At 45.7% G+C, this 13,282-nt stretch overlaps 1 protein-coding gene across 2 annotated transcripts in view; it reads left to right on the top strand.

Moving 5' to 3' along the window:
- The first annotated feature begins 303 nt into the window (after nt 1–303).
- The window catches only part of LOC135527396 (choline/ethanolaminephosphotransferase 1-like), a 30,703-nt gene continuing 17,724 nt past the window's right edge, over nt 304–13,282 (top strand). For both annotated transcript variants that reach the window (XM_064955918.1, XM_064955916.1), the window contains exons 1-2: nt 304–579; nt 1,080–1,613. In XM_064955918.1, the coding sequence (XP_064811990.1) occupies nt 1,194–1,613 (420 nt within the window). In that variant the 5' untranslated portion in view covers nt 304–579; nt 1,080–1,193. The remainder of the gene's footprint in view (nt 580–1,079; nt 1,614–13,282) is intronic.

Below are 13,282 nucleotides of genomic sequence, written 5' to 3'. Positions count from 1 at the left end.
AATACACCCAGGGTGATTTTAACACATTATTGTCTTCTGTTGAATTTATATAAGAACATTCCAACCTCGTTTAGCATGATCTATTCCAACATGGCATGACATTTTTTTATCTGACGTACTTTACTCGCATAAGACATTCGACATGTACTTTACTCGCATAAAAAGTTGGTTATTGACGTGTATATATATATATATATATATATGATTTTATATTTATTTATTTAGACCGGATAAGGCTTTTGATGCACCCGTAGCTAAGATTCCTCCCACTCCCCTTAGTGAAACGTTTTCCAAGTGAAAGGCCTATTGTGCGACGGAAGTGGGATATCCCTATTCCCTGTCAAATATCGCTCCGCTTTCCTTAAATATCTCTCCGCTATAACCACAAAAACAGCTCATAGCCCGTTGGGAACTAGACTCATTTGTGCGGGGATTAGACTCCTACGGCTGGTCCATACACTTGTTAGTTACATATAAACTGACAAAAGGGTCCGAGGTTGCCGCATAGTTAAATTAGCACACTAGCTCTCAGGCAGACCACGATAGAGGCCATCGCTTCCGCTAGAATCAAGCATCAAGGTAAGAGGTTTCCGAAGGACGACTGTTTGTCAACTTGTCTCAGCTTTTCATGATCATTATTGTATGGTGTTGACAATCTATTATATGTTTAGTTAGCTACATACATTGATAGCTAGCTAGCTAGCTGACCAGTTGATTTTGTTGCTAACTACTATGATTGCATAGGGCAACATGAGATGAACTTCCTCGCTATATAACATTGCTTTTGAATGGCTTTTTTTGTAGACATGATTTGGTTACTATTCACTATAGGTAGACTTAAAAATGTCTGCCCTAAGTATATACCCTTCAATGCTAATTAAATGCCCTAGCTATAATACAAGCCTTGCATTTATTTACTGTCTCACTGACTGCTGTTTGCAATATCAGCACAATCTATCAGGAAAATTGTGATATGCATGTATGGTTTAGCAGTTTATTTTTTTACCAGCCCTCCCTCTGCCGCTTGTGCCCAGCATGTTGCCATAGTCAAAAAAATAATAACTCTCTCTCCTCATAAGGGCCAAGCCCAGGAAAACTGTTGTTACCCCACTGTGGATTCCCTGAATAGTACCAGGGTGGAGGCAGTCGTAGGCAGAGTGGGCGCCACGTGAAGTGTGGTTTCGGCTTCCTCCATGAGTAACAACACTGGTCAAAGAGCTCCACGGACCCGGGCGGCGAAGGAAGCCCAGGGGGCAGGGGGGACAACGACATGGAACCCTCAGGACCAGAGAATGGACCCATCCTACAGGCCAACCACCACTGCAGGCCCAACCACAACATGCAGTGGTGGAGGGAACTCCTGTGTCCTGAGTAAGCTGATCCAGCTGCCGGCTCCACCGCTGTCGCGCCACCAGCTGAAGAAGTTGGAGGAGCACAGGTATAGCAGTGCAGGCCACTCCCTTCTGGAGCCCTTCATGCAACACTACTGGGAGTGGCTAGTGGCGCGTGTGCCGGCATGGATAGCCCCCAACCTCATCACTATCGTGGGCTTGGCCACAAACATCCTCACCACATTGGTGTTGGTGTACTACTGCCCCACTGCCACTGAACAGGTAGGTGCAGGGGCACCGCTGGGAATTCTAGGCCACGGGGGAGAATTTAACGTTGTGGCCCTTTCACACACTGTCTATCACGTGACCCACCCTCCCACTGAGCACCCACATATTAATTATTGAACAGTTATTGCTACTAAGTAATAACCATGGAATAGTAGGTCAATGTTTGTTGTCACTGCTGTACGACTAATGTACACTACTGACAGGACATTGAGAAAAGACGAGAGCCTTCAGAATTTCTTGATTGAAAAGTATTGATTGTCAGATATAGCCTACCCATTTGGAGCCAAAGTCTAGATTGTTTTGCCAATGTTTACTGCACTTTTTTCTAGATAAGTATGCTACATAGCCTAATACTATCCACATTGTCTGTATGTGAGAACTGTATTCTAAACCAGTTTACAGTAGCAGTCTTTGATGAACACTGTTGCGGTAAAACACCAGAATGTCACAAGCCGCAACTTAAATGTCACTCCCTTGGCTGTGTCTGAAAATGTTACTAGCTGTCAAATCCTCCCTCCATCCTCGTTTCCTCAATTTGTCTCAAAGCTCACCTTAGATCCTCTACTCCAATGTGATTTCAGAAGAATTTGAGGAAACGAGGCAAGGATTGGACACAAGCTTGTAAAATTTGTCACTAGCTATACCGAACAAAACATAAATGGAACAATTTCAAAGTTCATATAAGGAAGTCAGTCCATTTTAAAATAAATTCATTAGGCCTTAATCTATGGATTTCACATGACTGGTAATACAAATACCCCCCAAAAAATGGGTAGGGGCGTGGATCTGAAAACCAGTCAGTATCTGGTGTGACCAACGTTTGCCTCATACAGCACGACATCTCCTTGGCATAGAGTTTATCAGGCTGTTGATTGTGGCCTGTGGAATTCTGTGCCACTCCTCTTCAATGGCTGTGCAAAGATGCTGGATATTGGCGGAAACTGGAACTCACTGTTTGTACACGTCGATGGGTGACATGTCTGAGTATGCAGCCCATGGAAGAATTGGGACATTTTCCATTTCCAGGAATATGCGTCATGGGGCTGTGCATTATGCTGAAACATGAGGTTATGGTGGCGGATGAATGGCACGACAATGGGCCTCAGGATCTGGTCATGGAATCTCTATGCATTCAAATTGTGGTACAGTTGAAACCGGAATCATCCGTGAAGAGCACGCTTCTCCAATGTGCCAGTGGCCATGGAAGGGGAGCATTTGCCCACTGAAGTCGGTTACGACACTGAACTGCAGTCAGGTCTAACATGGGTTTGAATGAGAAGAATAGGAATACAGTGGTTGCTATGCTATACTAAACAAAACTATGAACTCAACATCTAAAGTGTTGGTCCCAAGTTTCATGAGCTGAAATAAAAGATCCCAGAAATGTTCCATACACAAATCTTATTTCTCTCAAATTTTGAGTACAAATTTGTACACATTCCTGTTAGTGATAATTTCTCCTTTGCCAAGATAATCCATCCACCTGAGAAGTGTGGCATATCGTGAAGCTGATTAAACAGAATGATCATTACACAGGTGCACCTTGTGCTGAGGACAATAAAAGGCCACTCTAAAATGTGCAGTTTTGTCACAACACAATGCCAACGATATCTCAAGTTTTGAGGGAGTGTGCAATTGGCATTCTGACTGCAGGAATGTCCACCAGAGCTGTTACCAGAACATGTAATGTACATTTCTCTACCATACGCCGCTTCCAACGGCATTTTAGAGAATTTGGCAGTACGTCCAACGGCTTCACAACCGCAGACCATGTGTAACCACACCAGCCCAGGGCCTCCACATCCGGCTCTTTCACCTGCGGGATCATCTGAGACCAGCCATCCAGACAGCTGATGAAACTGAGGAGTATTTCTGTAATAAATCTCTTGTGTGGAAAAACTCATTCTGATTGGCTGGGCCTGCCTCCCCTGTGGGTGGTCTGGCTCCAAAGTGGGTGGGTCTATGCCCCCACAAGCCCACCCATGGATGCATTCCGGCCCAATCATGTTAAATCCGTAGATTAGGGCCTCATTTATTTAAATAGTCTGATGTCTTTGAAATTGTTAATTGTTGCATTTAAAAATATATATCTTTGTTCGGTATATATCGTTCTGCTCCTTGGTCAATTAAACTACAACATCAACTTTAAAACGTTCAGCCGAGCCTAACTTAAAATTCTCAAACCTTTATGAGCTATATATATTTTTTAAATTGGCATACATTTTTGCATAAATCACCAACTCTCAAGTATCAGTTGTGCAGAGGTGAGGACGGAGTCAGGCGCAGGACACAGAACTGAGTAAAAAAACGTACTTTACTCTGAAAAATAAATCAGCCAAAATAAATCCACGCAGGGAATAACAAACCCTAACACAAAAGACTAACACAAACCAGGAACAATCACGCACAAAACATAATGAGAACCAGAGGGTTAAATAGGGAAATAATAATAACGTAATGGGAACCAGGTGTGTACAAGACATAACAAATGGAAGGAGAAATGTGGATCTGTGGCAGCTAGAAAGCCGGTGACGACGACCGCTGAAACGCCGCCCGAACAAGGAGAGGCACCAACTTCGGCGGAAGTCGTTACAGTACCCCCCCCCCGACACCGGCCTCGGGGACGACCCAGAGGACGAGGCGCAGGGCGATCTGGGTGGAGACGGTGAAATTCCTGCAATAAGGAAGGGTCCATCAGGGGGAAGCTGTAACCTATAACATACCTCGTTCAGCTTCCGGCAGGGCAGGCGAAGAGGCAGGTTTCGGGTTGAGAGACAGACCCGATCCCTCGGCGCATACACCAGAGCCTCACTGCGGTGGCGGTCGGCGCTCGCCTTCTGTCGCCTGATGGCCCATTGCAGGCGTACATGGGCAGCGTCCCAGGTTTCCTCCAAGCGCGGAAACCATTCATCCACCGCAGGTGCCTCGATCTGGCTCTGATGCCATGGTGCCAGAACCGGCTGATAACCTAGTACACACTGAAACGGAGACAGGTTAGTGGAGGAGGGGAGTTTTGGGCCATCTCTGCCCAGGGGATGAAAGCCGACCACTCCCCCGGCCGGTCCTGGCAATAAGACCGCAGAAACCTACCCACATCCTGGTTAACTCTCTCCAAATGCCCATTACTTTCGGGGTGAAATCCTGAGGTCAGGCTGACCGAACCCCCCCAGACGTTCCATGAACGCTCTCCAGACCCTTGATGTGAACTGGGGTCCCCGATCAAACACTATATCCTCTGGCAACCTGTAGTGCCGGAAGACGTGTGTAAACAGGGCCTCCGCAGTCTGTAGGGAGACCGGGCAAAGGAATGAGACGGCAGAAAACCGATCCACAACAATCAGAATCGTGGTGTTCCCTTGTGACGGAGGGAGATCCGTCACAAAATCCACCGATAGCTGTGACCACGGCCGTTCTGGAACGGGTAGTGGTTGTAGTTTCCCTCTGGGAAGGTGTCTAGGTGCCTTGCACTCTATGGCATGACGAGGTAATGAGTACCTTGTCATTCCGTACGGGTTAATGAATGCTCCATCAGTCTTCCAATCCTTTGTAGATGAGATTTTCAGGGACCTGTACGGGCAGGGTGTAGTGGTGTATATAGATGACATTCTAATATACTCAACTACACGCGCCGAGCATGTGTCCCAGAAGTGGTGCTAAATGCTGTCTTCCACTCATCTCCCGCCCGGATACGCACCAGGTTGTAAGCGCTCCTGAGGTCCAATTTTGTGAAGAAGCGCGCCCCGTGTAATGACTCGGTCATACTGGCTATGAGCGATGGCGGGTAACTGTTTTACCGTGATCTTATTTAAACCTCGATAATCAATACACGGGCGCAAACCTCAATCCTTCTTCACAAAAAAGAAACTTGAGGAGACAGGTGAGATGGAAGGCTGAATGTATCCCTGTCCCAGAGATTCGGTGACATGTCTCCATAGCCGCCGTCTCCTCCTGTGACAGAGGATACACGTGACTCCTGGGAAGTGCAGCTTCTACCAAGAGATCTATCGCACAATCCCCCTGTCGATGGGGTGGTAATTGAGTTGCCTTCTTTTTACAGAAGGCGAGTGCCAAATCGGCATATTCGGGGGGAATGTGCATGGTAGAGACCTGGTTTGGACTTTCCACCGCAGTGGCACCTAAGGAAGCACCTACACACCTCCCTGAGCACTGACGGGACCATCCCTTGAGAGCTCTCTGTTGCCACGAAATAGTGGGATCATGCGAAGCCAACCAGGGAATCCCCAACACAACAGGGAATGCAGGAGAGTCGATTAGGAAGAGACTAATTTGCTCCCTATGACTCTCCTGCAAAGGATGACTGTCTAAGGCATGTATAGGGAAGGGAACATCAACAGACACAATAGGGATCCCTAATCTCATAGCAAAGGAACGGTCGATAAAGTTCCCAGCTGCGACAACCACGTGTGCAACAGGGAGCTCTGGGTGAGTGGTGTTCCTACTCATCTGGGATGACCCACCAGCACTCTGCCTGCTACCTCTACCTCCTGGGGATTTCCCCCAGCACCGACCAGCAGTGTGCGCTCTGTGGCCACAGTTGGTGCAGGGAATGATCCCCCCTCCGGTCCCCCTCGTTGCAGCGCCCCCCAACTCCATAGGCATTGGATCAGGAGCGCTGGAACTGACGGACCTCGATCAGGACGTCCGCGGGAGGCCAACAGGTTGTCCAACTGGATCGATAAGTCCACCAGCTGGTCCAGTGTAAGGGTGGTGTCCCTGCAGGCTAGCTGCCGACGGACATCCTCTCGTAAGCTACACCTGTAGTGATCAATCAGGGCCTGCGCCGGCCGCCAGAGTTCTAAAGTCCAGCGCAAAATCTTGAGCGCTCCTCATCCCCTGACGTAGATGAAATAGGCGTTCCCCCGCCGCTCTCCCCACCGGGGGATGATCAAATACCGCCCACCGGATCCTGATGCTGGAGAAGCGGACATCACAGTAGGTAGTGGTGGAACCTGAGGAGACGACACAGGGTTCACAGGAAAAACCCCTCTCTCCCATCAGTCCATGGTTTGCTGAACGCGCTCCTCCATTTTAAGCGGAAGGCTGGCTGCACATGCTGACTCCATGTATATGGTGGGTGATTCTGTCAGTCTATCTAGAAGATAGCGAAGGAACCAGGAGCAAGACACAGGATAGAACTCCAACACACGAAAGACAATCACGCACAAACACAAAGGGAAACCAGAGGGTTAAATAAGGAACATAATTATGACATGGAAACCAGGTGTGTAAACGGACAAATGAAACATGGATCGGTGGCAGTTAGAAAGCCGGTGACGTCGACCCCAGAACGCCGACCGAACAAGGAGAGGGAACAACTTCGGTGGAAGTCGTGACATTATCCTAACTTCAAAGTCTTTTTTAAAATCTTTATAAACTAACAATTTGCATAAACTAACTCTTGAACTGTTAAAGCTAGGCACACCATATTAACTTTCCCATGTTCAGGCTATCTATCAATCTGAACACAATCGCGCAACTCTCAAATGTAATTGGTCACATACACATGGTTAGCAGATAAAAAATGTATTGATAGTGTAGCGAAATGCTTGTGCTTCTAGTTCCGACAATGTAGTAACAATGTAGTAACAAATTAATAAAACAAATTCCCAACAACTTCCTTATACACACAAATCTTACATTTCTTACACAATAAGAATATGTACATATAAATATATGGATGAGCGATGGCCGTGCGGCATAGGCAAGATGGTATAGAACAGTATATACATACACTGCTCAAAAAAATAAAGGGAACACTAAAATAACACATCCTAGATCTGAATGAATGAAATATTCTTATTAAATACTTTTTTCTTTACATAGTTGAATGTGCTGACAACAAAATCACACAAAAATTATCAATGGAAATCAAATTTATCAAACCACGGAGGTCTGGATTTGGAGTCACACTCAAAATGAAAGTGGAAAACCACACTACAGGCTGATCCAACTTTGATGTAATGTCCTTTAAAACAAGTCAAAATGAGGCTCAGTAGTATGTGTGGCCTCCACGTGCCTGTATGACCTCCCTACAATGCCTGGGCACTCTCCTGATGAGGTGGGGGATGGTATCCTGAGGGATCTCCTCCCAGACCTGGACTAAAGCATCCGCCAACTCCTGGACAGTCTGTGGTGCAACGTAGCGTTGGTGGATGGAGCGAGACATTATGTCCCAGATGTGCTCAATTGGATTCAGGTCTGGGGAACGGGCGGGCCTGTCCATAGCATCAATGCCTTCCTCTTACAGGAACTGCTGACACACTCCAGCCACATGAGGTCTAGCATTATCTTGCATTAGGAGGAATCCAGGGCCAACCACACCAGCATATGGTCTCACGAGGGGTCTGAGGATCTCATCTCGGTACCTAATGGCACCTGGCGGGCTGTGCGGCCCCCCCCCCCCAAAGAAATGCCACCCCACACCATGACTGACCCACCGCCAAACCGGTCATGCTGGAGGATGTTGCAGGCGGCAGAACGTTCTCCACGGCGTCTCCAGACTCTGTCACGTCTGTCACATGTGCTCAGTGTGAACCTGCTTTCATCTGTGAAAAGCACAGGGTGCCAGTGGCGAATATGCCAATCTTGTTGTTCTCTGGCAAATGCCAAACGTCCTGCACGGTGTTGGGCTGTAAGCACAACCTCCCTTGTGGACGTCGGGCCCTCATACCACCCTCATGGTGTCTGTTTCTGACCGTTTGAGCAGACACATGCACATTTGTGGCCTGCTGGAGGTCATTTTGAAGGGCTCTGGCAGTAGCGGTCCTGCTGCTGGGTTGTTGCCCTCCTACGGCCTCCTCCACGTCTCCTGATGTACTGGCTTGTCTCCTGGTAGCTCCTCCATGGTCTGGACACTACGCTGACAGACATAGCAAACCTTCTTGCCACAGCTCGCATTGATGTGCAATCCTGCACTACCTGAGCCACTTGTGTGGGTTGTAGACTCCGTCTCATGCTACCACTAGAGTGAAAGCACCACCAACATTCAAAAGTGACCAAAACATCAGCCAGGAAGCATAGGAACTGAGAAGTGGTCTGTGGTCCCCACCTGCAGAACCACTCCTTTATTGGGGGTGTCTTGCTAATTGCCTATAATTTCCACCTGTTGTCTTTTCCATTTGCACAACAGCATGTGAAATGTATTGTCAATCAGTGTTGCTTCCTAAGTGGACAGTTTGATTTCACGGAAGTGTGATTGACTTGGAGTTACATTGTGTTGTTTAAGTGTTCCCTTTATTTTTTGGAGCAGTGTATGTGATGAGTAATGTAGGATATGTATTGTAACATTATTAAAGTGGTGTTATTTACGGTGACTAGTGATACCTTTTTAATAAGTCAATTTATTAAATTGGCCAGACATGAGTCTTTTGACAGCAGCCTCTCCGTTAGTGATGTCTGTTTAACAGGCCTTGAGGTAGAAGCTGTTTTTAAGTATTTTGGTCCCAGCTTTGATCCACCTGTACTGACCTTGCCTTCTGGATGATAGAGGGGTGAACAGGCAGTGGCTCGGGTGGTTGTTGTCCTTGATGATTTTTTTGGCCATCCTGTGACATCGGGTGCCACAGGTGTCCTGGAGGGCAGGTAGTTTGTCTTCTGGTGATGTGTTGTGTAGACCGCACTACCTTCTGGAGTGCCTTGTGGTTTAGGGTGGTGCAGTTGCCGTACCAGGCGGTGACACAGCCCGACAGGATGCCCTCGATTGTGCATCTGTAAAAGTTTGTGTATTCTAGGTGACAAGCCAAATTTCTTCAGCCTTTGAAGTTGAAGAGGCGCTGTTAACAAGCTATAGTTTTGGCATGTAATTTTTCCAACAATTGTTTAGACAGATTATTTCACTAATTCACTGTATCACAATTCCAGTTGGTCCGAAGTTTACATACACACTTTTTTTTTTTTTACCCCTTTCTCTCCCCAATTTCATGGTATCCAATTGTTTTAGTAGCTACTATCTTGTCTCATCGCTACAACTCCCATACGGGCTCGGGAGAGACGAAGGTTGAAAGTAATGCGTCCTCCGATACACAACCCAACCAAGCCGCACTGCTTCTTATCACAGCGCCATCCAACCCGGAAGCCAGCCGCACCAATGTGTCGGAGGAAACACCGTCCACCTGGCAACCTTGGTAAGCACGCACTGTGCCCAGCCCGCCACAGGAGTCGCTGGTGCGCGATGAGACAAGGATTTCCCTACCCTCCCTAACCCGGGCGACGTTAGGCCAATTGTGCATCGCCCCACAAACCTCCCGGTCTCGGCCGGTTACGACCAGAGTCTCTGGTGGCACAGCTGGTGCTGCAGTACAGCACCCTTAACCACTGCGCCACCCGGGAGGCCCTACATACACTAAGTTGACTGCCTTTAAACAGCTTGGGAAATTCCAGAAAAATATAGCATGGCTTTAGAAGCTTCTGAGTCAATTGGAGGTGTACCTGTGGATGTATTTCAAGGCCTACCTTCAAACTCAGTGCCTATTTGCTTGACATCATGTGAAAATCAAAAGAAATCAGCCAAGACTTCAGAAAAAAATTGTAGACCTCCACAAGTCTGTTTCATCGTTTAGTAGCAATTTCCAAAGGCCTGGAGGTACCAGGTTGATCTGTACGAACAATAGTACGCAAGTATAAACACCATGGGACCACGCAGGCATCACATTGCTCAGGAAGGAGACACTTTCGGTCTCCTAGAGATGAACAAACTTTGGTGCGAAAAGTGCAAATCAATCCCAGAACAACAGCAAAGGACCTTGTGAAGATGCTGGAGGATAACGGGTACAAAAGTATCTATATCCACAGTAAAACAAGTCCTTTATCAACATAACCTGAATTGCCACTCAGCAAGGGAGAAGCCACTGCTCCAAAACCGCCATAAAAAAGCCAGACAACGGTTTGCAACTGCACATGGGGACAAAGATCGTACTTGTTGGAGAAATGTCCTCTGTTCTGATGAAACAAAAATAGAACTGTTTGGCCATAATGACCATCGATATGTTTGGCGGAAAAAGGTGGAGGCTTGCAAGCCAAAGAAACACCATCCCAACTGTGAAGCACGGGGGTGGCAGCACCCAAGGCCACCCAAAATGTTTGACCCAAGTTAAACAATTTAAAGTCAATGCTACCAAATACTTTATTGAGTGTATGTAAACTTCTGACCCACTGGGAATGCAATGGAAGAAATAAAAGCTGCATTAAATAATTCTCTCTACTATTATTCTGACATTTCACATTCTTAAAATAAAGTTGTGAGCCTATCTGACCTAAGACAGGGAATCCTTACTAGTATTAAATGTCAGGAATTGTGAAAAACTGAGTTTAAATGTATTTGGCTAAGGTGTATGTAAACTTCTGACTTCAACTGTATGTATAGCTTACCTATCGTATGAATATCATTTTCTGACTCAAATAGGATTCCCTAAAGATTGCTTTGATGTCCAAAATATTTAAAATCAATATTACGTATATTTGAAAATATCTACATTGGTCAACCCTAAATAGATTTTTATTTCCTATTACCAAGTCATTTACGGTTTCTTTGCCTTAAATTGGTCCGCAAGGAAAACTAATCTGTGAATTCTGAAACGCTATCTCTGGTGTGATGAATCACGCTTCACCATCTGGCAGTCCGACAGACAAATCTGGGTTTGGCGGATACCAGGGGAACACTTCCTACCGCAATGCTTAGTGCCAACAGTAAAGTTTGGTGGAGGAGGAATAATGGTGCGGAGATGTTTTTCATGGTTCGAGCTAGAGGTCGACCGACTGTGATTTTTCAACGCCGATATCGATTAGTGGAGGACCAAAAAAAGCAGATGCTGATTAATCGTCCGATTTTATTTATTATTATTTATTTATTTTAATAAAAAAACAAACGACTGTATTTATTCATTTGTAATAATGACAATTATAACAATACTGAATGAACACTTATTTTAACTTAATATAATACATCAATAAAATACATTTAGCCTCAAATAAATAATGAAACATGTTCAATTTGGTGTAAATAATGCAAAAAGTGTTGGAGAAGAAAGTGAAAGTGCAACATTTGCCATGTAAGAAAGCTAACGTTTAAGTTCCTTGTTCAGAACATGAGAACATATGAAAGCTGGTGGTTCATTTTAACATGAGTCTTCAACATTCCCAGGTAAGAAGTTTTAGGTTGTAGTTATTAGAGGAATTATAGGACTATTTCTCTCTATATGATTTGTATTTCATATACCTTTGACTATTGGATGTTCTTATAGGCACTTTAGTATTGCCAGTAACAGTATAGCTTCCATCCCTCTCCTCGCCCCTACCTGGGCTCGAACCAGGAACACATCGACAACAGCCACCCTCAAAGCAGCGTTACCCATGCAGAGCAAGGGGAACAACTACTCCAAGTCTCAGTTTGTTCTTTCAGGAACCGTTCCGTATTTTATCTAACGGATGGCATCCCTAAGTCTAAATAATGCTGTTACATTGAAGGTTGTGCAATGTATGTCATAATTATGTAAAATTCTGGCATGTTAGTTCGCAATGAGCCAGGCGGCCCAAACTGTTGCATATACCCTGACTCTGCGTGCAATGAACGCAAGAGAAGTGACACAATTTCACCTGGTTAATATTGCCTGCTGACCTGGATTTTGTTTTAGCTAAATATGCAGGTTTAAAAATATGTACTTCTGTGTATTGATTTTAAGAAAGGCATTGATGTTTATGGTTAGGTCCACATTGGAGCAACGACAGTCCTTTTTCGCGAATGCGCACGCATCGATTATATGCAACGCAGGACACGCTAGTCAAACTAGTAATATCATCAACCATGTGTAGTTATAACTAGTGATTATGATTGGTTGATTGTTTTTTACAAGATAAGTTTAATGCTTGCTAGCAACTTAACTTGGCTTCTTACTGCATTCGCGTAACAGGCAGGCTCCTCGTGAGGCGGTGGTTAAAGCGTTGGACTAGTTAACCGTAAGGTTGCAAGATTGAATCCCTGAGCTGATAAGGTAAAAATCTGTCGTTCTGCCCCTGAACAAGGCAGTTAACCCACCGTTCCTAGGCTGTCATTGAAAATAAGAATGTGTTCTTAACTGACTTGCTTCGTTAAATAAAGATGTAAAAAATAAATGCAAAATCGGCATCCAAAAATACCGATTTCTGATTGTTATGAAAACTTGAAATCGGCCCTAATTAATCGGTCATTCCGATTTAATCAGTCAACCTCTAGTTCGAGCTAGGCTCCTTAGTTCCAGTGAAGGGAAATCGTAACGCTACAGCAGACAATGACATTCTAGACGATTCTGTGCTTACGTTGTGGCAACAGTTTGGGGAAAGCCCTTTCCTGTTTCAATATGACAATGACCCCATGCACAAAGTGAGGTCCATACAGAAATGGTTTGTTGAGATCGGTGTGGAAGAAATTGACTGACCTGCGCAGAGCCCTGACCTCAACCCCATCGAACACCTTTGGGATGAATTGGAACGCCGACTGCAAGCCAGGCCTAATCGCCCAATATCAGTGCCCGACCTCACTAATGCTCTTGTGGCTGATGTCCCCGCAGCAATGTTCCAACATCTTGTGGAAAGCCTTCCCAGAGGAATGGAGGCTGTTATGGCAGCAAAGGGGCATTAATATATAGAGTTGGTCCCGCATGATTTTGGAA

This window comes from Oncorhynchus masou, chromosome 33 (genome assembly GCF_036934945.1).
Source record: "Oncorhynchus masou masou isolate Uvic2021 chromosome 33, UVic_Omas_1.1, whole genome shotgun sequence".
Classification (NCBI taxonomy): Eukaryota; Metazoa; Chordata; class Actinopteri; order Salmoniformes; family Salmonidae; genus Oncorhynchus; species Oncorhynchus masou.
The sequence above is the reverse complement of the archived record's forward strand: the minus strand, read 5'-3'. Positions and strand labels throughout refer to the sequence as shown.